The sequence below is a fragment of the Chaetomium globosum genome, genomic scaffold (genome assembly GCF_000143365.1).
Source record: "Chaetomium globosum CBS 148.51 scaffold_2 genomic scaffold, whole genome shotgun sequence".
In the NCBI taxonomy this organism is placed as follows: domain Eukaryota; kingdom Fungi; phylum Ascomycota; class Sordariomycetes; order Sordariales; family Chaetomiaceae; genus Chaetomium; species Chaetomium globosum.
The window spans coordinates 2,946,827-2,971,488 of NT_165977.1; the positions used below are offsets into that span (position 1 = coordinate 2,946,827).

Here is a 24,662-nt window from a genome sequence, read left to right on the forward strand (position 1 = left end):
GAAGACGAACCGGGCCCCATTTTCTCTCATTTAGTTAACCAACTGCCTATCCCACTGCACACTGCCTACACTACTGTGTAACCTCTATCTGCAGTCAACTCGAGGTTGCCCTAACTTACGATGCGTACGTATGCAAATCGGGAATGCGTACGTTTGCGCGCGGCTAATCCGGCATCGGCATGTTTCCCGTACATGCATACGAAGAACTGCACACTCGGCTGCGGATACGCGCCCAGGGTTGGCGCTCCGCAACCCCCCCATCCCGCAAATGGCGATCGCATCTTTATTCCCCACAACGTCGGGCGAAACGCCAAGTGCCTTGCAAATCCAGTTTGCTGCCATTCACCAAGCTCTTGGGTCTTTGATGATCGGCGAGAAAAAGGCACAGGCTGTGGTTGGCCGGAAATAAGCGGCCGTGTGAGGCATGGGCGTTGGTAGCAGGTCGGGTTGTGGGAGCCCCCGCCGTGCCGCTGCTGTTGTTGCTGACGGAGCCCGGAATGGGGACCGGAATGGGGGCCAACCTTGGAAGATCACTCCAGGGCTATGCTGGGTTCTTTTTCTAGAAAGACTGGGTGGTGTTCTTGTCGGGTTTGACTTTCTTCTTCTCTACTTCGTAATGTTGTTATCTTCATTTACCCTTTCATTGATCTCTTCACCATAGTCTTTCGCTCTTCTTATTTTCCTTGAGTTGTGTTGTTGATGTTGTGATATGTTGGTCCGTTCCGCCAGCGCAAGGGGATCTGTGATCCCCATCCTTATCCTTCTCGCATGCAGCTGGCTGCTCGTCGTTCACTTCCACCCCCATTGGGACTGGTCCCTATTCACCGAAGAGCCACCAGTCGAGGTGGTCGTGGCCAGCGTCAGCTCCGAGGACACCACATGGGTCCACCGCTTCCTCCCGGGTTGGGCCCGCAGCGTTTACGTCGTCGACGAGCCCACGGCCCCGCTGACGGTCCCGGAAAACAAGGGCCGTGAGGCCATGGTATACCTCACGCACATCGTGGCCAACTACGACACGCTGGCCGAGACGACCGTCTTCATCCACGCCTCGCGCTTCGCCTGGCACAACGACGACCCGGACTACGACAGCCTGCCGGCCCTGCGCAACCTCCACCTGGACTACGTGCAGTCCTCGGGCTACGTCAACCTGCGCTGCGTCCAGGTGCTCGGCTGCCCCGTCGAGATCCGCCCGCACAAAGACGAGGCGAGCGAGTGGGATCGCAGCATGGGCACCGGCAGTGGGGGCCGTCCGCTCACCACCAAGGAGATCTACAAGCAGGCGTTCCAGGAGCTGCTGCCGGGCGTTGAGGTCCCTGAGAAGGTCGGCGTCAGCTGCTGCTCGCAGTTTGCCGTCTCGCGTGATACTATCCGTAGCCGGCCGAGGGAGGACTACGTCCGCTGGCGGGATTGGTTGTTGGAGACGGCTCTGGATGATGACTTGAGTGGGCGGGTGTTCGAGTACATGTGGCACAGTGAGTGTGGCCTGTCATCCACCCATGCGTTAGTGATCCTCTCGAGGCTAACGGCATCTAGTCATCTTCGGCAAAGAGCCTGTGTTTTGCCCGTCGGCATCGGAGTGCTATTGCAAGCTGTTCGGGCTATGTGACCTCAAATGTGGGGTAATGCAATGCGAGGGTCGATATGTCTTGCCGAAATACTCGAATCTCCCGGTAGGTTGGCCGAGACTCGGCTACTCAGGGGAGGATAGAAACTTCACCGGTCCGTTGTGAGGCCGCTGAGACCGGCCGTGCCACTCCTTGTTATAAACGTCGCTCGGGTGGTGGATGGATGGAAATTGTTTCATGTGAGCGCCGTATTGGCGCTTGCTAATGGTTTGACGTGGGCGATTCAGAAAGGTAGGGGCCTTGAACTCTTGTTCATCAAGTTTGTCCGGCTGACCTGGTCTTACAGATTGAATCGCCAGCCGATCATAACGCAGGAAATCGCAATGGCCTCGGAGCTGGCGAACCTGGCGCGCGGAGCGATATATTGATTGTGGTGACGATTCACCCAACTATAACTATGACTGTGTTAGACTCCAATAGAACTAGATAGACTAATTAATCGACACTCTTTACCCTGAGCTTCATCCTAGCCCATCCCGACCCAGCCTCGGTTTGGCGACTAACTTACATTAAATGGTACAGTTTCCCTGGTGGCTCGGCTGCCCACAAAAAGCTTGAGTCGTTTCCCTAGCCCTAATCAAGCTTTGTTTGAGGGCGCCGAGTTCCTTTCGCCGTCGGAGTTCCCCTCTTTCATCCGGCGTTCGGATTCGCGGAGCTCCTTGACGCGGTCGTCTATGAGGGCAATATCTGCTTCGACTCGGAGAAGTTTCTCTTCGAGTATATTCTCATACTCCTGGTCGGATAGCTGCTTGATGGGACTCCATCGGGACCAAAATTCGCTAGGCGACTTCGGAGCCGTAACCGCGGCATCTGCGGTTTTCGCCGCCTCCGCAGCCTTCGCAGCCCTTCTACCTTGCCAATTCGCGATGCTTTGGCCCCCAGCCCCCAGCAACGAGAAGACCACGGCCCCTGGGATGATGTTTCTCGGCCCCCCTGCATCATGTTAGGGGACAAAGCTTGATCTACTCTGCTCCGCAAACACTTACTCAGCATGCCACCTAGAGTCCCAGCAACACCACCTGCAAGAGAACTCGCTTTTACTTTATCACCCTCTGTCGGTTCTGCTTGGGCAAAACGCTTCAACGACATTAACCGCGCGGCTGGGGGCTGTTAGAAATGATTAACAACATACGCGCAATACAGCTCACCATAGTAAGTGGTGCCCAGTGTAAACCATTGCCCCCCCGCGATGACTGAGAAGAACACTGTCGGAGCCGAGCGAATGATCCCCGCCGCCGCTCCAGTAAAGATACCGCATGCGCCTACTGCCAGTTAGAGAGAGATCAAGCACATTGAGATGGTAGCAGCTAGAGAGCTTGATGATGGCCACATACCGGCAACTGCCCCGACTTTGAGCGAAGGTACTAAAATGTCCATCAATTCGGGTGAAAGTGATTGGTTCTGCCGTGGCTTTGACCTCTCAACTACCCTCGATTCTTCCGGTGGTGATGGTGCAGAGATCGAATTATGAGCCTGATGTGCGTCATTTTCCGGGTTCTGAATGACTATGCGTTTCATCTTGTGGGAAGAAACGAAGTCAAACTCAAACTATGAAGCGATGAACTGATGAAGTGAAGTCACTAGTGCTATTGACTGTTGAATTTCAGGTCGATACTCGGAGACAAAGCTGGGTGAAGTTACTCTGGGGTTCCGTATGCATCCAAACGCATATGTCGTTCGGTATTTTGTACCTAGGTATTGATCATCAATACGTTATGTTATGTACGTCAAGTTTGGGCCGAGTTAAGGTTGTGTCAATATGTAATGCAATGAGAGACAAGACAGCCCTGCAAACACGATGAAAACACTGGCATTTGACTGGCGCTGACTGGTCCAAAAATGGCAGAATCTCGAAGCGCGGCCAGCGCTCCGATGAGCCCCGCTAGAACTGATAGGGCTTAGCGTAGACTGGGGGCCGCATCCACACACCCTTGCCAAGCGGAAAAAAAAGTCAACCCTGATTCCTCAATCGACCTCACCTTAATAATTTTTCGCTTCCGCCCGCACCCAAAACTAGGTTACAAGGACAAACCGCTCGGTCGCGAAGCCCACATCTTCGCACCTCCCTCATTCAACCCCGCCTGCCACAGCATCCCGGGGTCACAAATCCTCTCTTCTCACTTCGAGAAACCCATCCATCTCTCGTGCCGAAGACCCGTTCCTTCGGCCAACTACATTCCCATCGCGCGCTTCGGTGGTACATCGCCGCGCGCCCAAAAACCGCAATCATGGAGTGAGCACTACTACTGCCCTGCCCGCCCCTGCCCACCTCTCGGCAGCGCGGGGCAACCGCCCACATCACCATGCCTATCGTTCACTAACACCCATGGATAGCTCCCAAAAAGAAGGAAGCCCAAAAGCTGACTCTGACTGAGTTTATGAATGATACCTGTGAGTTTCCCTCCCACGCCAAGGCCACCGCGTCCATCAATCCGCTAGGCGCTACGGCCACGCCCCATAACCCCTCTGTCTCGATCCCTTGCTGACCCGACCCTCTAGCCCTCGGCGGTGGTGGATCATGGGCCGACGAAGTCGAGGACACAATCGGTAAGTCGTCGCCCTCAATGAGCGCCCGATTGCTTTGTCTAGATTCCGTCAGCCTCGAGTCCGCAGTATCAGCGGATGGCGTTGCAGGGGCTCACAGACTGACCGCAACTAGGCACTCAGCCGCTCCCCCCCTCCGACCGTCGCACCATGACCTCGTATGGCGGTTCTACCGATCGGGGTATGTCTCGTCGTCACTGGCAGCTCTCCGTCCTCATGATTAACTTTAGGTTGTTGCTCCAGGTTACCACTCGATCCGCGACAATATACCCCAGGAGCTGCCGACCAAGCCGCCGTATACTGCGCATCTCGGCAACCTGTCGATATGACGCAACCGTCGAAACCGTCACCGAGTTCTTCGAAGATTGCAACATTGTGAACGTGCGGATCATCGAAGACCGTGAGCAGAACAGGCCCAAGGGCTTTGCCTACGCCGAGTTTGGCGACCTCGAGGGTCTCAAGACCGCCCTTACCCGTGATGGCCAAAACTTCCAGGGACGCACCATCCGCGTCAAGGTCGCTGATCCACGTGAGTATTTTTATTTTTTTTAATAGAGGTGTGACCTGGGTGGCTAACTGTTTTTGAAGCGAGAGGTGGTGGCTTCGGTTCATCGGAAGGAATGCGTGATCTCGACTGGGGTGCGAAGAGAGGCCCCCTAGCCGACCTCCCTGGCCGCGGCGGCGATCGTCGTGGAGGTGACTTCGGAGAACGCCGTCGGGAATATCAGCCAAACGACGATGGAAAAGTCCGGGACTTCAATTCCTGGGAGAGGCGCGGCCCCCTATCGCCCCGGGCCCCGCCCGAGCGCCCCGAGTCTCGCGAGGGGTCTCGCTCGCGTAATATGGAAAGCCGGTCCGAGTCGTTCCGTGGTGGGAATCCGGAGAGCGTCGCCCGCAGCTTGGGGCCCGGGTGAGGGCCATGAGGGTTTCCCGCCCACCTCGCCGCGAATTTTCTGACCGCCCCGAGCGCCCCGAGCGCGTCCCTTACAGCTGCCGAAAAGGATTTCAACTGGGCGGAACAACATGCGGGCCCGACTCGTCCGTTAAGTCGCCCGGCGAATCTCGTGAGGGCAGTGAGGCACCTCCTTCGCCGGCGCCGTCGGCCGCCCTCCCTGCGGGACGGCCCAGGCTAAACCTAACCAAGCGGACCGTTTCGGAGGCGACCGATGCGGCGGCTACTTCTACCCCTGGCGACGCAAAAGCCAGTCCGTTCGGCGCGGCTCGCCCGATTGACACCGCCACACGTGAGCGGGAAATTGAGGAGAAGCGCCTGAAGCTGGCAAAAGAGGCCGAGGAAAAGGCCAAAGAGGAAAAGCTAGCCAAGGAAGCTGCTGCCAAGGAAGCCGCAGAGAAGGCCGCTGAGGAGAAGGCTGCGGCCGAAGAAGCAGCGGCTAAGGCTAAGGAAGAGAAGGAGGCGTCTGCGGCGGAGGCGAAGGCCGCCCCCGAAGAGGGCGCTACAAATGAGGCCACGACCGAGCAGAAACTCCCTGTTCGGACCCGTGAGGCACGGGAACCACCCAAGTCGCGGGCTGTCGAGAGCGGTAACTGGAGAACAACATCAGGCGAGCAGCGTGCTCCGTCTCGTGGCGGCGGCAATGTCCCCAGCGGTCCCCGCCGTGGAGGCCCCGCTCGTGGCCCTCGGGATAACGGTCGCCCTCCCCGTGCCAATGGTAGTGGCCCCACCCCGCAGCAGCCACTATCCCCCACCAGCGAGCAAGCCCCGCCGACCCCGACGGTTGATGAAGACGGCTGGACCACGGTCGCGGCCCCGATCAAAGGTCGGCGTGGGGGGAGCGGCCGCCCGTTGGCTTCCTGAATATACACATGACCCCTTCATGGACTCGTGCTCGCCACTCCATCGCGGGATATTCGGGTCCGCGTTGGCTTTGGCGAGTTCTTTGAGCTTGGCCAATCGACGCCATGTCTCTTCCGCATTCTCGCTGTACTTGCTCTGCTACCCAAACATCGTTGCGTCGTTGGCTTGGATAGCCAGGCATCAGCGCTCTCAGCTTCACGCAAACCTCTCTTGTCCCACCCCCTGGGACCCGACCAATTTGCCTGATGTACTTTTCCTCGCATGCATCATCGTCTTTTCAAAGGCGAGACCTCCTGCTCATCTCTCCTTGTGTATCAGTCCGACGCCCCGAAATAGGTGATGATGGGGCTTTGCGAATACGATATTCCAGCTATACTGACAAAGTATGCATTCCTGGTAAAAAATGACGGGCTTCCACCTAACGGGGAAAATGACACGGCGTGCGAGTTATTTCTCGATCGCCATGGCAACGGTCTTCTTGCTAAATTAGCGACTCTCGACTCTGGGGACCTTCAGATAGATATGGGCTGTGAGGGTACGGAATGTGGGCCCCCCCAACCTCGACGGGGATTCCGCGATCTCTTTGGTTTTTTGGTCATTTCACGCAACCTATCTACTAACCGGCTCTACGCTTTCTATGCCCGAACGACGAGGGCATTCTTCACGCGTTTAGAAGATGGCATGCTTCGCGGGCTGGGCCAGGACGGGAGCTTGGTTGGCTTCGGACAGGCTTTCGCGGAAGTCTCTATTCGGCTTAGACGAGGGATAGCAAAAGGAAATAGGATGCATTTTACAAACATGATTCAACTTGTGATATATTATTCTTTTTCCATTTCGCTCAACTGCATTCAGGTTCGACATCTGGAAGACGCCATCTCAACTCACCACATTTTATTCATACGTCCATCCCTTTTCTTCTTCCCAACCCAAAAGGCAATCCCGTCGTTAACAAACAATCAATCAATCAAACCAACTACCGCTTCAAAGTCTTCTGCTTCTGCGCATCCGTCGCCACGTTCCGCCCCTCCACCAGCAGGCCCTTGCGCCGCCGCACCCCATCCATATACCGCTTCGCCACGTTCTCCTTGTCGCCAAACTCGCCCAGGTCCTCGAGATCGTCCTCGGTGAAGGGCACCCAGAAGGGGTCCTCGTCGAGGATCTCGAACCCGGCAAAGATGAGCTGCGGCTGCGCGGCGCCCGACGTCCGCTTGCGCATCTCGTCGGCGAACCCGAACGACTCGGCTACGGGCAGCAGCGCCTGGATCGTGAAGAAGGGCGTGCCTTCTTTCATGGCTTCCGATTGGACGCGTCCGCGGCGCCGGGTGAGTACGTCGTAGACGCGGCCGAGGACTTCGGCTGTTGAGGGGGGAGAGGGGGGTTAGTGTCTGTGTGGTGTTGGGGGGGTTAGGAGCGGGCGGGGGGGGGGGAGGGGGGACGAACTGGAGGCTTGGATTTCGCATGAGTACATGGCTTAGCATGAGCCGCGGGGAACCAGTCGAGGAGAGCCTTGTGGATGGATTGCTGTACCGGTCTTGATCACTTCGCCCGTCAGACGGCCCAGGTGGTCGCGCGCTGAGGTGGCATCCTCGCCGCTGCTGCCTTCGGCCCCTGTGACAGAGACGTCTTCGATGAACACGGCCACGCCCTGGACTGGCTCGTTGCAGAGCGCGCCCTGGGACATGGCGAGCTGGAAGGCGTAGGCTATCTTGTCGGAGAAGTGATGCGGGCTGAGGGATTCGTTGGCTGAGGGGCGGCTGTCGCTGTTGTTGTGGTTGCCATGGGCGTTGAAGGCCTTCGGGAGGAATTGGTCTTTGGTGGCGTCGATAAGGAGGTTGGGGCCTATGCGGCGCGGGCCGAAGGAGACGATGCGGTCAATGATGCCCTTCCAGGAATCAAGGCGGTCCTTCTCGTTGTCGAATTGGGACTGGAGTTGTTTCCCAAGCTCCTCGGGAGAGAGGGCCTTGCTGACTGTGTTAAGCTCGTCGTCGGCTTCTGGGGAGTCATCTTGAACCGCGCCGTTTTCTGTGACTGGCTCCTGTGTCGGTGATCCTTCCGCCTCTGCAGCCCCGCGATCCGAGTACAGCCTCTTGATGCTTGCTGCATTTTTGAGCAGCAAGTCGGTGACATCTTGGGGCAAGGGCCTTGCTCGCAAGGTGATGGTCACTTGTTTGGAGCTTGTGACACCAACAACCACGCCGCGGCCGAGATCTTTGTTGACAGGCGGACGCATTTCTTCGGCGCGGACAATGGTTTCCCGGTATGGTACGATGGGCGCACCGCACTGAATCTCACAACCGGCAAACCGCTCCCGCAAATCTGTCAAGCAACGTTCGAGGTGGAGATCACCAGCCATCAACAAGACATGCTCGCCGCTCGCGAATTGTTCATACTCGGCGCAGGGGTCGCTGTGGACAAGCAGATGAAGACCCTTTATCATCTTGTCCAGATCGGCCGGGTTCGCCGGTTCTAAGGCTACGCGCACAATCGGGCGGCCGAGGATATTTGCAATACCAGCCAGGTTGATTGCTCCCTCCGATTGACTGCAGAGGGTGCCGGACTTAAGAATGCCGCTGTCGTCGAGTCCTCGAATTCCAAAGACCGCACCAGCTGGAACTGAGTTGAGTGCCTCCAGACTCCGACCCATCATCATGTAGAGCCCTGTCACCTTCACCTTTTTAGGTACCGGCTCTGTGAGTGGGCGATCTGGCGAGAACTTTGGCGGGATAACGTAGATGTCGTCGCCGACGGAGAGAGTGCCGGAGTAAATTCGCGCAAAGCCAATCAAGTGCTCCGGTTCCGCCTCTTTCTCGTCTTCTTCCTGGGCATTCTGCTCCAAGGTAGCGCTAGAGAAGGCAGATGCTAGGGCATCCATATCATTGCCCTCACTCGGGTTGTTTTGTGCAGCGCGCGCTGCCTCGGCACGCTTTTTCCTGGCCAGGTCTCTTGCCTCCTCGCCGCTCAGAGGCCCACGTCGTTTGTTCTCTGGCAACTCGCTCTGCTTTACCGAAACCATCTTACTCACATATGCGACCACAGGGTCCGAAGGCCCCTTCTTGAACGAAACGATTGCGTCCCTGACCTTGGGGTCAATGTGGTCTGCCCCCGGAACGTCTTCCAGCAGCAGTGGGAAGCGTTCAGCTTGTGCCGCGCTCGGCGACGGAAGCGATTCCACGACGGAGACGAGTATAGCAACGGATACCGGGAGCCAGGAGGCAAAGACGGTTGTGAGCAAAAGCTTTGGGTCTCGAGATCGGAGGATGTGAGGGGGGATAGTGATGTTCAAGAATTTGGTAATCTTCTCGAGAAGAACAGCGTCCCCCTTTCCGTTGTCATCGCCGACGGTGGCTTGGTAGACGGCCCAGATCTGGTCGAGCACTAGTTGGACAAAAAGGGGCTTCAGCGCCCGCCCTTTCAAATGTTTTGGACCAAGGACTTTTTTCGTCTTGGGATCCAGGTAGAAGTTCCCCCACAAGACCTTCTCCAAAACATGGCGTTTTATGCCCAGTTTCTTTTCGTAAAGCCCAGCAAACTGGCGCACTGTGAAAGCCCAACCGTCGATGGCGCTGCCAAAGATGACGTTGTTCTTCTCCGGGGCGAAGTAGATCTCCTCATCGTCTCGCTCCTCGAAGTGAAGCTCGCCAGAATCTGTTAGTTGATCTGCAATTTTGGCCTCTTTGACAGCAGAAGCAGCAACACGCGCCTCCATCCGCTCCCTCCAGTTTAGGTCTTCCTCCATGCGCTCACCCTGGAAGAAGCTCCCGAGAACGGCGTTGACTTGTTCTAGAAGTTTGCTGAGGTGAATGTATGCCTCGTTCGGCGTCATTTTAAGCTCGGTAACCAGGCGATCTATTTTGTTGATGAGGAGCAGTGGTTTCAGCTTCTCAGTCCATGTCTGCCGTAGGACGGTGACTGTCTGACTGCACACTCCTTCAACAGCATCGACCAAGACAACAGCGCCATCGCAGAGACGAGATGCTGTCGAAACCTCACTGCTAAAGTCGATATGGCCAGGCGAGTCTATCAAATTTATGAGGTACTCCTTTTGCTCAGGGGTAGCTTCGGGACTCGACCTCCGGAGCATGGAGAAATAGAGAGAGATAGCTGACGACTCCATGGTGATACCCCTGAGCTGCTCGTCCGGCCGAGAGTCTAGATAGCGAATTTTGCCTGCCAGTTTTGGCGAGATGATACCATTAGTGGCTAGGAGGGCATCAGTAAGTGATGTTTTTCCATGGTCCTAAGATCAACAATGAGCTTCGTTCGACTTCATCCTTCAAAGGATGAGGACGGATACCTACAACATGAGCTAAAATGCAAATCTAATATTTCGTCAGCTTAAATCCAGGATTATTTTATTTTTCTTTTGTTTTTATTCTTTTTTGCTTTGGAACTTTGAGACTCACGTTCCGCACATCCTCAGCATTTTGCTGGAGCGTTGCCAGCTTTTCTGGGGTAACAACCGGCATCTTGCGTTGGTATCCTGGGGTGTCGCAAGGAAAGGAATTTGAGGTAGAGGTAGGTGGTTCCGTGAGGTGGCTTGAGTGGTTTAGGTTGTTCCAAGTTGTTGTTCTCCTCCAAAAACTGAGGTACTTATGTACCTAAGGTACTACTAGTATGGTTGTTAGGAGATGGGAGGCAAAATATACGGAAGCCGCGGGGCAGTTTGTCGGCCTGACTAACACCTTCAAGGGGACGCCCAGCCAAGCAGGGAAAGTGGGATGTTGGGCGGGGCAGCAAAAATGCCCAGATCGTATATTGGCTACAGCAATATTCGGCGCCGATGGTGGCAATAGACCATGCAGGTGCATGGTTTCGTTCTTTCACGGCAAAGGCTATTGGTAATATACATGGGATGTCAAAGATGATTCATTTGCAATCATAGTGATGGAATGAGGCTTCCAATCTACCGTTAGCACAGTTTATGTCTCGATCTTTTGTTGGCTCTGTTATGCGATAACCGGGGTGTAACCATCAACCCAATTTTACCCATACACACCAAACCCTAAACCGGTGCAGCGCCATTGAAATTTCACCGCTTGGTCCAAGCCCCTCGACCACAAAAATCTAGCCCCACCGAGCAAAGCATTTTGGGTCTTTGCGACGGTCACGACAACGAACGCCGGCGACAACACCACTTCACCCCGCGAATCGCTTTCCGCCGCCGTACTGAGCGATCGTCAATATGAGTTACCAGACCGGCATGGCGCCCGCCCGCGCTATGGAGGACGACAGCGATGTTGAGGAGGAGGCCCTTGTTGCCGACTACAGGGAGCAAGTTCAATATTCCGAGGGTGGCATGGAGGAGATGGACCAGGCCACGCTCGCTCAGCAGGCCGATGAAATCCAGTCGCGGCTAGTTCAGGCTTCCCAACCACTGGATTTCCAAGCGACCCTGGAGACCAAGTTCGCGAGTTACGACAACTACTGCGCCCTGTTCCACTATATCCTCAACTCAGAAGGTCCCGTGGACCTGGAACCCCCGACGGTTAGCCTCCTCCCGCTTTCTCCGACTTGGTTGTTATTGGGTCACTGACTCAAAAATAGTATTACTGGGCGTGGGATGTGATTGACGAGTTCATCTACCAATTCAACACCTTCTGCACGTACCGGGCCCGGATTGCGAGGCAAGCCGGCAACGAGGAGGAGGCCCAGATTCTGCGCGACAACCCGAACACATGGGGCTGCTACAGCGTGCTCAACGTCCTCTATTCCCTGATCCAAAAGTCTCAGATTACCGAGCAGCTCGCGGCGATGAAGCGGAATGAGGACCCTATGGCCGTTGCTGGTCCTTACGGTTCCAAGAACCTCTACCGCATGCTGGGGTACTTCTCCATCATCGGTCTCCTCCGCGTCCACTGCCTTCTCGGAGACTTCAGCCTCGCGCTCAAGACCCTCGACGATATCGAGCTGAACAAGAAGGCCATGTTCGCCCGCGTGATGGCTGCCCACTTCACCACCTACTACTATGTGGGCTTCTCGTACATGATGATGCGCCGCTACGCCGATGCCATCCGCATGTTCAGCCACATCTTGATCTACGTCTCGCGGACCAAGAACTTCCAGAAGAACACGCAGTACGACTCCATTACCAAGAAGAACGACCAGATGCTCGCTCTGATCGCCATCTGCGTGGCGTTCCACCCCACCCGTCTGGATGACACCATCCACACGGCCCTGCGCGAGAAGTACGGCGACCAGCTGCTGAAGCTGCAGCGCGGTGGGCCCGACTCGCTCCCCGTTTTCGAGGAGCTCTTCAAGTCCGCGTGCCCCAAGTTCATGTCGCCCATTCCTCCTGACTTCGACAAGCCGGAGGCCAACATCGACCCCATCGACCACCACCTCTCGGTCTTCATGGAGGAGGTCAAGACCAACATGTGGAGCCCGACCGTCAAGTCGTACCTGCGCCTCTACACCACCATGGACCTGAAGAAGCTGGCTGGCTTCCTCGACGTGAAGCCTGAGGAGCTCCGTTCGTGGCTGCTCGTCAGCAAGCAGCGGACCAAGCAGCTTCGGTGGACCGAGAACGGGCTTCTTGAGGGCGAGCCTGTCAACGTTAGTGACCTTGACTATGCTCTGCAGGGTGTAAGTTTTCTATCTAGGCCGTGACGTTACTGAGTTATACTGACTTGATTCCCAGGATCTAATCCACATCTCGGAGGCCAAGATGGGACGCAAGCTGGTTGACTGGTACATTCGCAACCTGTCTCGCACATACGCATAAACGTGACAGGCAAGGCGAAATAGAGATGGCACTGATGCTAGCAGCGACGCGGGCGGGAGTCTTAAGCCCGTCCCCTGTCCTGATCTCTTAGTCATTGTGTAATCTTGGGGTTGAGGCGTCCGGGCTACGCAGGTCTCGGAAGCATTCATTGCATATTAGGCGTCGGACGGACGGATGGACGGACGGACACATCGAGCGATTTAAGGAGGGGGGTGGTGAGCGAGTTGGCTGGCAAAAAGGTTTACAATGATTACTGAACAGATGCCGATGACAGCGTTTGCCTTCCCTGGTGGGCGGCCCGGAGCACAATCAGTCTTGGGAGGACCCGGGTTGTGTATTCTCTAGGGACCGTGGGTTCATGATATGAAATGATGGGGACAAGAGGCGGGGAGCAAAAGTTCCTGATCTGTGATAGGTAGTGGCGCCATATGCTTGCGCCTATCGTAAAGACGGGCGCGACAAGACCTTAGAGTCGCAAAACAAGATATTTTCACGCAAATAAGTTAATGAGTTGATCCCGTCTGTCCGTGTCTCTTGTCCGATAACGACAGCCGTGTTGACCCCCATCATCACCGTCCTAAATTACGACACCTCCGGCACCCATCCGCGGAGCAGCGGGAGGTCCTTGCTTTTGCTACCGTCACACAATGCGTTCTTGTAATCCGCGCACGTACATACATACTACCCAGCGTTGCGCCGCCGTGGAGATAGGCTTGTCGGTAGCACAGAAGTCTGTCCGGCGTAAATGTCTTTATACGCATGTACCCAGTGTACCAAGCACGCATTCCCAACCCCTACCTGGGACTGCTCGGCAGGAAGGGGGACGAAGAACGCCAAGGGCCGATAACGCCGGCTGGTGTTGGAGGGGTCTCCGTCCCCGTTCCGCCTGATCGGCCAGTGATCCGAGGACTGTGCAACGTTGTTGATAAGAAAAGCAAAAGAAAGAAAACAAGAGGGCCGCATGAGAATGGAATGACGTAATGGAGAGAAGATCTGATTTATTAAACAACGCAATGTTGCATATCATCGACTATTGTTGTGGACGAACCGAGCATGTCTATTTGCGCTGACGAAGCCCCCGAGGTTATCCCAGGTTCGGGGCGTCATCGTCCCGGTCCCGCCCCCGCCCAGGAATGTCGACTGAAGAAGGGACTGGAGGCCTCCGACCACGATGCCCTTGTCTGGGTGACTCGGTCGAACGACGGGAGGCCATTCGTGAGACGTTCTAGCCCCGTGGATGCTTGGCGCAGGTGCTGCACAGGAGGCGCTTGCGGGTGCTTCTGGTTCGGTGCTTGTTTTTTTCTGGTCGATGCGGGGGGTTGCAGCTGGGGACCATCGACGTGTGGCGTGGGTGTGGTGTGGTATGGTGTGGTGCGCCCTGTCGGTTAGGTTACGGTGTGTGGGAAGAAGGGTTTCCAGGTTCCTTTGGCCAGTGGGCAGTACATGCATTCCGGGTTGGGCAAGACATACGCATGTCCGACGCGGGGAGGAGGATGGCGTCGCGGGGTGGATGAGAGGGGGACCTTGAGCTCGGGAACCCGAGGGGGGGTTTCGATTGGGCTGGAGGTGAGGTGGGCAGTTGGTGGTGGGGGAGGGAGATGGTACCCTGAGCCTTCCATTCTGGGATCAATTGTCTAAGATCATCTGGTTCCAGATCTCCCAATGGACAGCGCCATGTTTCTGTTTTATTTGGTCGTTGTCTGTCATGGAGGTGGGGATGGCTCCTCAGATTGGCCTGCGGGTAATGCTGATTTATCAATTAATGGATTACCTGGGCAGATACCAAATGGAAACTTTGAACAGCTTCCATCCTTACCCCCGCCAAGACCACTCAGAGAGATATCACCATCTTAGGTATTCTCCAAGACATCATTCGAGCGAGAACTAAGAAAGGGGAGGAAAAAAACCAAGACCAAAAAAAAAAAAGAGAAAAAAAAGAAAATAAAAGAAAAAAAACGATCACTACTCCAGCCCGAGATAATCACTCGGTTCCAGCAAGATGTGAAGCACGTATATCGGATGACACCCATAACCTGACCAATTTCGAACACTAAAAGGAGTAACTAGAGTGAGATACAACCTCAGCAGTAGTACCCCAACAAAAGGATCAATGAACCCGTACTTCCTTCCATCTCATCAACTATGGCGCGTGTACCTGCTGAAGCATGATGATTCATTTGCACCCCGCCATGGACCCTGGTCGTGCTCGGTCATACTGTTGATAGACAGCCCGTAAGACAAACCAACGCAGAGCTGATCGGCCCGCCGCATCTAGGGCACAAGACCGAGAAACCGAATCCCAGAGATTGTTTGCAAGAACCTCAGGAACAACCCGTGGTCGATTGGGGGTCTGTCTGGTTGGGCGCCCAGCGTATCTGCAGAGATATCTAGGTGCCTGGGGCAGGTAAGTCTATTTGCTCAAAACCTCTTTACGCAATCTGTAAAACTCTCAGAGTTCACGGAGGGGATGGTAGTGCTTTGGTGGGCTACCGAGACAAGGTAAGGAGTTACAAGTGTAAGCTGCTTTGGGACGAGCTTTGAGCTAGGTATTGTCCGGAGGTACGACGGAGCTATATCCGGACACTGCTCAACCCAGCTTCCCCTCACGTTATCGGCCAGATTCCCTGACTGCATACGTGAGACAGATCATCCTCACCTTTCTCCTTCCCGTGCCGCAGACCGCCTCCTTGCCGGTCTCCATGGTCTTTCAGCATCACGACAGGGGCGTTTCTCACGGGACCTTGTTGTCGATGATAACCCCACCACTGGGCATCTTGGCGAAGCGGCGGAAGGCGAACCCTGCGGTTTCCAAGATACCAAGAGACCAAGACTGCGCTTCATATTCCAGGCGGTGGGGCCGGCGGCTGTCGAGGCGAGTTGTGACGATATCCGGCATGGGCGCGCGCGGCTGTATCGATTCCCCCGGCAATGAATAGCTACAAGTACATCCAAGCTGATTTCTTTCGATAGGAACACTGCACGTCGGCTCCCCGCAGCTTGCGTACCTGGGCCGGTGGCACCATCTCCCAGCGCGTTCGACAGGACCCCAGCGGTGGGCTGCCAAGGCCCTACTGCCTGAAGCTTGGCCTGTCGTGTCTCACCGTGTCGAACGGGCCTCGGAACATGGCCACAACGATGGTTTGCGGGCGTGGAATGTGGGGTCACCGACGAGATCGGGAGGTCGGTGTATCTCGGCGAGTTGGTGTTGTTGTTCTGGACCGTCTTCCCCTCCCCGAAACCCCGGATTGTGGTCGGTTGTCGGAGCCGTCCACCGTCCACCGCTATTGGCACTGTTTGACGTGCTGTGATCGACCGCGTCTGGCCCGGACCGCTTTTCGAACCTTCACATGCTGGAAAAGCGGGAATGCGGGAGGGCAGGATTGCTCGAAACGGCTAAAGCAACGAGGAATAACTGGGGAGGGATCCAGAACCTCTCAGGTTCATCATGCGGCCCTGCGGCGGCACTAAATTGACGGCTCGCCCATTGCCGCAGCCGTGGTGCCGTTGGGCCCTCCAGTTGTCCAGTTGCAAGGATCGAGCGTTGCATCAGCCCGCTGCCAAGCCGTACGGCGAAAAATATGCGAGAGAAGTGACACCTTGGAAGCTCGAGCCGCGATATCTGAGCGCTGACGGGGTTGCCTCAGGGTGCAGCCAAGCTTTGGCTTATTATTCCCCAGCTCCCTGGCCCATCTCATCGACTTGTCCTTGTTGCTTTGCGAACGTGAGTTTGTCCCATCTCTTGAACCCAGCATTTTGTCTTTCGCATCTCGGCTCAATACCTCATACAGTGCGTGCCAGAAGAAAGAAGCCAAGCCCAAATTTGCTTCAGCTTCGAGGTCACTCGGCCCCGCCCCGCCGCCAAAGAGCTCCTTCCAGCATTCGACCAAGCTATTAGTACCAAGAACAACCGTCGGGGTCTGCCTTGCATCTGCCATCGACCTGCGCTCGCCCAACTCTTTATTCCACCTCGATCACCGACCTAATTTCTCTGTTGCCTGCCCGTGGCTACCTGCCGAGTACTAGGCATCTGGTGGTCCTGCACCCGATAATCACCCGACTTGATCATCCCATCTCCCTGCCTCAGTACCTGATCAGCCCACCCACCCACTTGTCGACTGACTCGGCCATTTTTTATTTATTTATATTTCACGAGCAGCCCTCTAGCCATCCCGCGATCACCTAGTAGACGCGCGCTAATTTCAGCGTCGCTATCTGGTGCCCCAGCGCCAGGTTCTTGCGCGTGCTCGAGCTCTTTGGGCTCCATGCAAGTTGTTGTCGCAGGATAGCCTCTGCTGGCCTCTGCGTGAGGCCGTACGAGCACTGGCATAGTCTCAGCAAAGCGACGAATTTACCAAAATTCCGTCATACGATGGCCAAAGTTATTGACAATGTGGTCCGATTAACTTCATCTTCCCCGGCCGCCAAAAGCCCCGACTCGGATGTGTCTCCGGGCACGAAAGTGTCGTCGATCCCCGCCGACTATTTCTCGCCCGAGTCGCGCACCAACGGTGACTTCGGGCGCAATGGATTATCCCGGCCGTTTGTGTCAGTATCGACTGACGCCAGTACTATCACCCTGGCCTCCATCTCAGAGGAGGGCCATCTCGAGAGCTCACGACAGTCCTCAAACGACAGCAGCCGCCCTTCTGTTGGACATAGGAAGTCTTCAACAGCGTCTGTGACCTTCCAGCAGCCACGAAACCCGTCGCTTCCCCAAGGCCACCCGCGGAAAACAGATAACCGCCGGTTGCGGGAGTCTTCGCCTTCGCCTGTGAGGTGAGTGTCTGCTTTACCCGTTTTGCTATCTTTTTGTTGTAACCGCATACTACCCTTCATCCCTGCCCTGCCCCTCGCCTCCAAGCCCAGTGGTACCACTCAAGAAGAGAGCCAGTTTTGTTTTCCCCGAAAGCCCTTTTACTCTCAAACAAAGGCCGCATGGGTCACTGGTCCTTGCGCCTCATGTCGTTCCAGCTCGATATGCGTTTTGCGTGCGAGGCAAGTGCCAAACCGGCGCGGGCGGGAGATATTGGGAAAACATGGATGGCCGTCCCTCAACGCACCGCCGGATACCAGTGCACTCCCATCCTGGTCGCGCCGCACATGGGAAGAGCATGCAGCGTTTCTCCATCTTCCCCGCATGCGCCCGGCCCACACACGGGAGAGGCGCACCCGACCTGCGAGTCCAGAGCGGTTGCATGAAGAAGAACGGAACGGAGGGGCCCCATCGGCATATCACGGCGATGCAGAGCGAGAGACGGGAAGCATGGTTGAGTTTCTCACGCGAGCTCCAAGTGCATCATGGAAAGCAAGCCAAGCCAAGTCTCGCCGACAACCAAAGCTCCGAACTTTCGACCCCGCAACCCCACTAACTGGCTGGATCTGGCTGGACGATATCATCCCTTTCGCCTAATTCCGTTAGTGAGGGCGGCAGAAGGGCCCTCCCCTCCATGTTCGATTTCTGTCTACCTTTTGTTCGCTTGTGGACTACCGGGTTGTGGCTGTGTGGGAAGGTCGAGATCGCCATGGCCCGATGCACATGCGCAGACAGACATCACGTTTCCCCCCCGCCATCTTCCGTCCCCATCGTTTCCCGCTTGGCGGCTGCCGATTTGGATTCCCTTTGCAAAGATTAAGAAATTCCCGCAAGACCTTGTCAATGCCTATCTCTAGATCACATTCCCAGTTGCATCATTTCGCGCAGCCACTCTAGAATTTCAACCCGCCACTTCCCCATACCCAATTTCAATCCAGCATGGCCACGCTAACGGAGAACCCGCCCCCGCCTCACAGATTCGAACAACATGTCGGGTTCGACAACCTCCCCGTCGGTGAAGCGACCAAGAACAACCCCTCGTCATTCACGCTTCAGGCGCGCCATCAAGGTTACCACTCATCTCGAAGATCGCGCACATTCATGATCGGCGTCGACGAACACAGCTATTCGCAATATGCCTTGGTCTGGTTGTTGACCCATATGGTAGACGACGGCGACGAGATCATCTGCGTGCGAGTTATGGAGAACCCCGTCCGCCCTGACAAGAATTACCAGGAGGATGCGAAGAAACTGTTGGAGATAATCAAATCCAAAAACGAGTTGAACAAGGCTATCAGTATTATACTGGAATACTCGGTTGGAAAGCTACATGACACATTCCAACAGCTAGTAGGTCTTCCCAATGGTTCGGTATGATTCCGTCGCGGCGTTACTAACAGGGAAACCAGCTTGGAATTTACAACCCTTCCATGCTTGTGGTCGGCACTAAGGGGCGGACCTTGGGGGGGTTCCAAGGGTTGATGAACGCGCGAAATTCGTTCTCCAAGTACTGCCTCCAATATAGCCCGATCCCCGTGGTGGTGGTGAGGCCGGACGACAAGCGGCTGAAGAAAAAGGAGAAGCGTTCTCAGGATCCAGGGCGGCACAGCTACGCCGCTATGCTGGCGTACAACTCGGGAAAGCACGAGGCCGATAGTGAAGCCAGCAGTGTATACGAGTTTGAGAAGGGCATATCCCCAGACGAGGAGGCGCATCGAGTCGCCGCAGCAATCGGGCTTCCTGCGAGGTTCGACCCCACCATCAAGCCGTACAACCCCCGCGACACAAGCCGACGGCGGTCCTCGCCGTCGGCGCATTCCTCTGGACGAACGACTTCTCTTTCCCCACCCCCGACACCGTCGCTTGCCGCCGAGAGCGGGGAGGAGGACAGCGGTGATGATGACGACGAATTTGAGGTTGAGACCGTCTCCGGTCAGCAGCTCGCCGCGGCAGCCCGGAAACAGACCGGGCTTGAAGAACAAAAGGAGCGACTCCACGCTATGGAAGTTGGCGAAGCTGCTGCTCTCCTCAAGTCAGGCAACTCGAAAACGCTCGAGGATGATGACGACGACGATGACGAATCTCAGGAGAGGGCACCGGAACGCGCAACCAAGTCATAGGAAGATATTGGGCTCGGTATTCTTGTCGCTTGACACCGAGGAGTCGGCTCCCGGGGTCGGCCTAGTTTTAGGGAGAGGGTGTTTCCGGCGTTACAGGCATGGGTGGGATCAGTGATACCGACAAACGTGGTTTAGAGGCGCGTCTTTGCAACCGCCACGGCACGGTTGCGATGCGGTTTTTGAGCGGCGCCTCTGTTCTTTGGATCATGGAGGCATTCATTGCGCGGTTAGGTTGAGCCGGGTCTGGGCAAGGAATCGTGCGGCCGTCTTGTATTTGTACACCACAGGGTTGGCACTCTCTAGTTAGCGATGTCTTTTTTGTTTTTTTTTATGTAAATTATGATGCACTCTCAGCCGCCATTCTCTTCTTCGGAAAATATGTGGGAGAAGGGCGCAACCGTTGAATGTCATACGCTGTTAATTGTGTCTTTTTCTCGCCGATCACTTTGAGGCCTTTAGACGAAACAAGGCAAGGCTCGGACACCGCCGGACCCAACACAGAAGCCAACTACCTAGTTGAGTATTTTGTAAAAACTGTTCAATCAAGTGAACTGGTTGAAGCAAAGCTTTGCTAAAATTGCTGGCGTCGCTTCGTTCGTCAGTCGCGCGGCCCTTCGCTACGCTACGGGGCGCTTCCTTCCTCTCTCCCGCTCCTGGCAATTTTCCTGTCCCTCTCCGGAGGACAATCGGGGTTAGGGTTAATTACGGGAGAGACGAAGCGCCAATATCTGTCCGTCGGCCAACAACTCCATCTGCTTGAGCCATCTACGAATCGTTTCTATTCCGCCACTCACGTTACGTATCTACACTCACGTCCTCGCTACTTACAAATCAATTAGACTCTGAGGGAACCTCCCCCGCCACAGCATCTAACGCCTGCAGTTGCCTGATACCGTGATCGGACAACTTCAACCCCATAGCTGGTGATGGTGTCTCGCGGTAGATCCTGCTGCGGTCGAAGGGCCGCTTAAACATCAGCCCGCCGAGTGTCTTCACCCGCGAAACGGCCACGTAGGAGAGGCCAGAAGCAAACTCTGGCGCAGAGATGTCGCAGACGACCTTGTCCAGGGTGATGCCCTGTGATTTGTGGACGGTGATCGCATAGCTGACCAACAGCGGGAACTGCTCTCTTGAACATGAGTTGGCGCCGACCATGAAGTCATGCCGCACTCGGAGGATGGGAACAGCCAGCTTCTCTCCACTACGGAGAGGCTCCCCGTTCGGCATCGTGAAGCCCGGGCCGTCGTAGTCATCGAAGGCCACCATGATGACCTCGGACGGGTCTCGCAGCACGTCGGTACCTTCTTTCCAGGATATGTCGTAGACTGTGCCCTGTGCGCCGTTGACGAGCCCGACGTCGGCCCACAAATTCCGCGTCAGCATCACCCTGCAACCAACACACAAGGGCAAGCGCTTGGCCAAGTTGCCGGCATCTGAGGATTCAACCTTCTCCGCACCAACACCCTCATGCTTTGCCTCGACATGAATGGCGGGGCTGTCCAGGCCAAGCATGTGTTGGTGGTTGTACTCGACGACCTGGGCCTTGGTGGGATAGATGCGAAGCGCATCAGCAAAGCTGTCAACCTCCTCGGGAGAGAGCTTGACAGAGCATCTCGAAGCGAGGAGCTCCCAGGAGGGTACTGACACATCAGCTTTTCGCAGTTCTTCCAAGGCCCGCCGAAACGGGGCCTGGTCTTCGCCCTGCTGCCGCTGTATTGTGGTCAGAAACACCGACTTGTCGAATGAGAGGTAAGCATTACGCCCGACAATCTCGATGCCCTTTAGGTCGTCGCGTGTTGAGTACAGCGGCTTGTTCAGAACAGGGGGAAGCTGGAAGAAGTCCCCGATCAGGATGACGCTGAGGCCGCCGAAGAACTCGTCACGATTCTCCGGGAACACCTCTCGTAGGCGCTGGTCGATCCACGCGAGGGTCTTGAGGCCGAGCATGCTCTTCTCGTCAATCACGAGGTAGTGGATGCCCCTAAACCCCCGCTGCAAGGCGTTGAGGGTCGTCGGGGTCTCGGAGAGCGAGCGGTAATTGCCGTCGACGGGGAGCCGCAGAAGGGAATGCAGAGTCTGTCCCCCTATCTGGTTGCTCGCCACGCCCGTCGGGGCGGCCCTGACAATGGGGGAAACTCGGCCATAGGAAGCTGCCTCGGCCTGAAGATGAGAAGAGATGACCTTCACCATGTACGACGTTCCAGTCCCACCTCCTCCGTCGATCTGTAGACGAAGGGGCGGAGGCTGACGGTTCTCGTTCTTGGCTCTGTAGTGGCGCATGACCGTGTCGTATACCTGCTGCTGCTGCGTGTTCAACGTGTCACGGGGCTGCGAGAGGCATCTCTTCCACGTCGTAATTACCTGGAGCGTCTCCACGGAGTTGCACCCAGTAACCTCTCGGTACCAAACTGGTCGTGCCAGTAGCGACCAATGTGTCGTGTCCAGTCACAATTGACATCAATGTCTCGGCGTCCAAGCAAGTCGGCTGGTTCTTCGGGAAGTTGGAGGGCGGGGACCAGCCGGGCCACCTCCTGCCAATCCTCAAGTGTGATGTCCCCAGCATCCTCCCCTCGCTCGAATTCATCCTCTTCCGGCAGCGGATCGGGCTCGTCGACAGTACCGTAGTGGTCGTCCTGGTGGTCGTGGTGCTCGAGACAGTAATGATACGCGGAAGTGTAGTTGTCAAACTGCAGATCATCAACCTCGAGCAATTGTTCCGACTGGCGATGGGGGTGGTTCAGGAGCAGCTTGACGCGGCAGAAGTCAGAGTACTGCTGATGGGAACGGACCGGCTTGTACCGGGGGTAATAATACAACACCCTGGGCATTGCAGGAGGCTGCCAGATCGCCCACCTCGCCGGATTCCGCGCCTTGAAGTTCCAGTCTTGCAGGAACTCAAAGTAGGAGACGTCATCCATTGAGGCAGGCCGCCGAAGATACCTCTCGTATGCTGTCTGAGACTCCTGGATATCGCCATCAGCCGTGATGTCGATTGGGCGAGCATGCCTCTCGTGGGGTCTACAGTCAACACTCTGGACCACTCGGCTATCCTCTTGGAGAGGGAGTCCCAGGAGGATATGGCAGATCTCCTGCGCAGAGTAGTCCCTCTCTCCGATTAGTTTGTTCATCAAAGAGAATTTTCTCCGCGGGCGATTGCGCGAGAAATCTCGATGCTCGCTCGCGACGCTTCAATCTGCGAAGGTTAGCTGAAGAAACGACTATCGTTACCTTAACTAGGGATATCACATGAAGCTTCTTCTTGTGCCGGCAACTTAGACAGTTGACAACAATCCTTCCGTTCCCGCGGGCATCGAGGAACTGGTCAATGTTCTGCTCAGTATTGCATTTGGTACACGACTTGCGTGTCACGGCTGTCTCCGCAGCGGCCTCGGCAGTGCCGCCCAGAACGACTATCACGTCTTCCATAGAAAGGCCTGGGTTTGAAAAGCGGTAGATGTGGAAACGGCGAGAACCGCGATGTTCGCGATTGTCGAGCGGATTGCGAGGACACGGAGATGAAGCAGTTTCGGCAGAGCCAATGAGGCACGTGACCAACATCGAGTGCAGCGTGCTCACGAACCAATCGGCCATCGCGATAAGGAATTTTTGCTTATCAATTTCCCATAGTAATTTTTGCTTATCAATTTCCCATAGTAATTTCCAAAAGTTTGAGCGCAATATTGTCCTCCGGACAGGAAAAGGCACGGGAATGTTTCTCTACCTTCGGCCGGTTTCTTTCGGTTGCCGGATGACTTCCATTTTGAAACTGCAGTTGAGGTTGCAGTTCACATCCACCCGGCAGGCAGCTTCAAGAGTTCCTGCGGCTGTGCCCCTGGGCCACCACAGGGGCCGCGGGGTAGGGTGGGGTGGTGGTCAAAGCTCTGGTCTGGGGTCCCTTGTCCGGTTGCGCAAGCCTGCTTGGAACCTCTCAACTTCAACTCCAACCGAGGATTGAACAGATCGCGAACGGAGACCAGAGCCCAGCCCGTAACACCACAATGACCAGGGAGCTTTACCTCTCATAGCGCTTGAATTACATGCTTCTCAATCACAACTCGATGATATAATGCTCGCGTTTTCCAATTACACCAAACACACAACCGCCGTCGCCGACGTTCTCCAAACCCCATCCCCGAGCCCGAGCCGACCGCGACGACGAGGACAGCAACAAAGAAAGCAACCATGACACCACCCATCACGGACTCCGACTCCGCGTCATGCGGCCCCTCCTCTTGCTCTCCCACCGCCGCCGGCGACAACACCCTCCTCTCCACCACCATCGCCCTCACCCCAGCCCTACTCACCTTCGCACTCGCCTCCTTCCTGGCACTCACCCGCCTCTTCCCCCACCTCGCCCGCCTCCAGCAACCCTCCTCCACCTCCCCAACCAGCAGCGGCACCAAACTCAGCAGCAGCAGCAGCGGAATCGCCCTCGACGACGGCGCCGACCACTTCCTGCCGGCCTCGGCCCCGCCCTCCCTGCGCCAAGCGCACGCCGAACAGGCCGCCCGCTCCCCGCGCCGCCGCCTCGCCGCCGCCGCCTTCGCCGCCACCATCGGCCTGTCCGCCGTGCTGGCCGAGCTGATCCTGGCCGAGATCCTCGAGCTGCGCGGGTGGCTGCTGGGGGCGCACGCGCGCGCCGCGGGGCTGCGGGTGACGGTGCCGACGCTGGTGGGGATGTTGGTGGGGGTGGTGCCGTTTTTGGAGGCGCAGAGTGTGTTGGCGTCAAGGGGGTGGCGGTTTGGGAGGGATGGGAAGGGCAGGGTGGTTTCCAGGGCGGCGTGGGTGGTGCTGGGGTTGGTGTTTGTGGGGTGGTTGGCGGGGTTTTGGTTTGTGGGGAGGGTGGTTACGGGGTTGGGGATGGGGTGGGCTGGTGGGGTGGATGAGGAATTGAGGCGGCTGGCGGGGATGGCGAGTGCGGAGGGGCCTGGGGAGGGGGCTTGATAGTACGGCGATGACGATTGGGAAAGCCGGACATTGCATAGAGAGGTGATGATCGGTTTATTATTGAAGAGCCTTTGTT

General features: G+C 56.3%; 9 protein-coding genes across 9 annotated transcripts; 6 read left to right on the top strand and 3 right to left on the bottom strand.

Annotated features, from left to right (window-relative positions):
• Nucleotides 1-709: 709 nt before the first annotated feature.
• On the top strand, nt 710-1,830 carry CHGG_03066 (uncharacterized protein; the record flags this gene model as incomplete). Its single annotated transcript, XM_001229581.1, has 2 exons — nt 710-1,472; nt 1,709-1,830. The coding sequence occupies 2 exons, from the start codon at nt 710-712 to the stop codon at nt 1,828-1,830; spliced, it is 885 nt and encodes a 294-aa protein (XP_001229582.1).
• A 372-nt stretch (nt 1,831-2,202) lies between these two features.
• CHGG_03067 (uncharacterized protein) lies at nt 2,203-3,143 on the bottom strand (the record flags this gene model as incomplete). Its single annotated transcript, XM_001229582.1, has 4 exons — nt 2,203-2,558; nt 2,612-2,644; nt 2,774-2,890; nt 2,960-3,143. The coding sequence occupies 4 exons, from the start codon at nt 3,141-3,143 to the stop codon at nt 2,203-2,205; spliced, it is 690 nt and encodes a 229-aa protein (XP_001229583.1).
• A 1,176-nt stretch (nt 3,144-4,319) lies between these two features.
• On the top strand, nt 4,320-5,985 carry CHGG_03068 (uncharacterized protein; the record flags this gene model as incomplete). The annotated part of the gene is made up of 3 exons (XM_001229583.1): nt 4,320-4,698; nt 4,758-5,079; nt 5,160-5,985. The coding sequence occupies 3 exons, from the start codon at nt 4,320-4,322 to the stop codon at nt 5,983-5,985; spliced, it is 1,527 nt and encodes a 508-aa protein (XP_001229584.1).
• Nucleotides 5,986-6,958: 973 nt separating this feature from the next.
• CHGG_03069 (uncharacterized protein) lies at nt 6,959-10,451 on the bottom strand (the record flags this gene model as incomplete). The annotated part of the gene is made up of 4 exons (XM_001229584.1): nt 6,959-7,341; nt 7,513-10,185; nt 10,280-10,304; nt 10,389-10,451. The coding sequence occupies 4 exons, from the start codon at nt 10,449-10,451 to the stop codon at nt 6,959-6,961; spliced, it is 3,144 nt and encodes a 1,047-aa protein (XP_001229585.1).
• A 716-nt stretch (nt 10,452-11,167) lies between these two features.
• On the top strand, nt 11,168-12,706 carry CHGG_03070 (uncharacterized protein; the record flags this gene model as incomplete). Its single annotated transcript, XM_001229585.1, has 3 exons — nt 11,168-11,470; nt 11,530-12,567; nt 12,623-12,706. 3 exons carry the CDS (start codon nt 11,168-11,170, stop codon nt 12,704-12,706), a joined length of 1,425 nt encoding a protein of 474 aa, XP_001229586.1.
• A 4,369-nt stretch (nt 12,707-17,075) lies between these two features.
• On the top strand, nt 17,076-18,075 carry CHGG_03071 (uncharacterized protein; the record flags this gene model as incomplete). The annotated part of the gene is made up of 2 exons (XM_001229586.1): nt 17,076-17,482; nt 17,637-18,075. The coding sequence occupies 2 exons, from the start codon at nt 17,076-17,078 to the stop codon at nt 18,073-18,075; spliced, it is 846 nt and encodes a 281-aa protein (XP_001229587.1).
• A 383-nt stretch (nt 18,076-18,458) lies between these two features.
• CHGG_03072 (uncharacterized protein) lies at nt 18,459-19,639 on the top strand (the record flags this gene model as incomplete). The annotated part of the gene is made up of 2 exons (XM_001229587.1): nt 18,459-18,869; nt 18,920-19,639. 2 exons carry the CDS (start codon nt 18,459-18,461, stop codon nt 19,637-19,639), a joined length of 1,131 nt encoding a protein of 376 aa, XP_001229588.1.
• An 831-nt stretch (nt 19,640-20,470) lies between these two features.
• CHGG_03073 (uncharacterized protein) lies at nt 20,471-23,230 on the bottom strand (the record flags this gene model as incomplete). The annotated part of the gene is made up of 3 exons (XM_001229588.1): nt 20,471-21,905; nt 22,001-22,746; nt 22,868-23,230. 3 exons carry the CDS (start codon nt 23,228-23,230, stop codon nt 20,471-20,473), a joined length of 2,544 nt encoding a protein of 847 aa, XP_001229589.1.
• A 591-nt stretch (nt 23,231-23,821) lies between these two features.
• On the top strand, nt 23,822-24,583 carry CHGG_03074 (uncharacterized protein; the record flags this gene model as incomplete). Its single annotated transcript, XM_001229589.1, has 1 exon — nt 23,822-24,583. One exon carries the CDS (start codon nt 23,822-23,824, stop codon nt 24,581-24,583), a length of 762 nt encoding a protein of 253 aa, XP_001229590.1.
• Between the last annotated feature and the right edge of the window lie 79 nt (nt 24,584-24,662).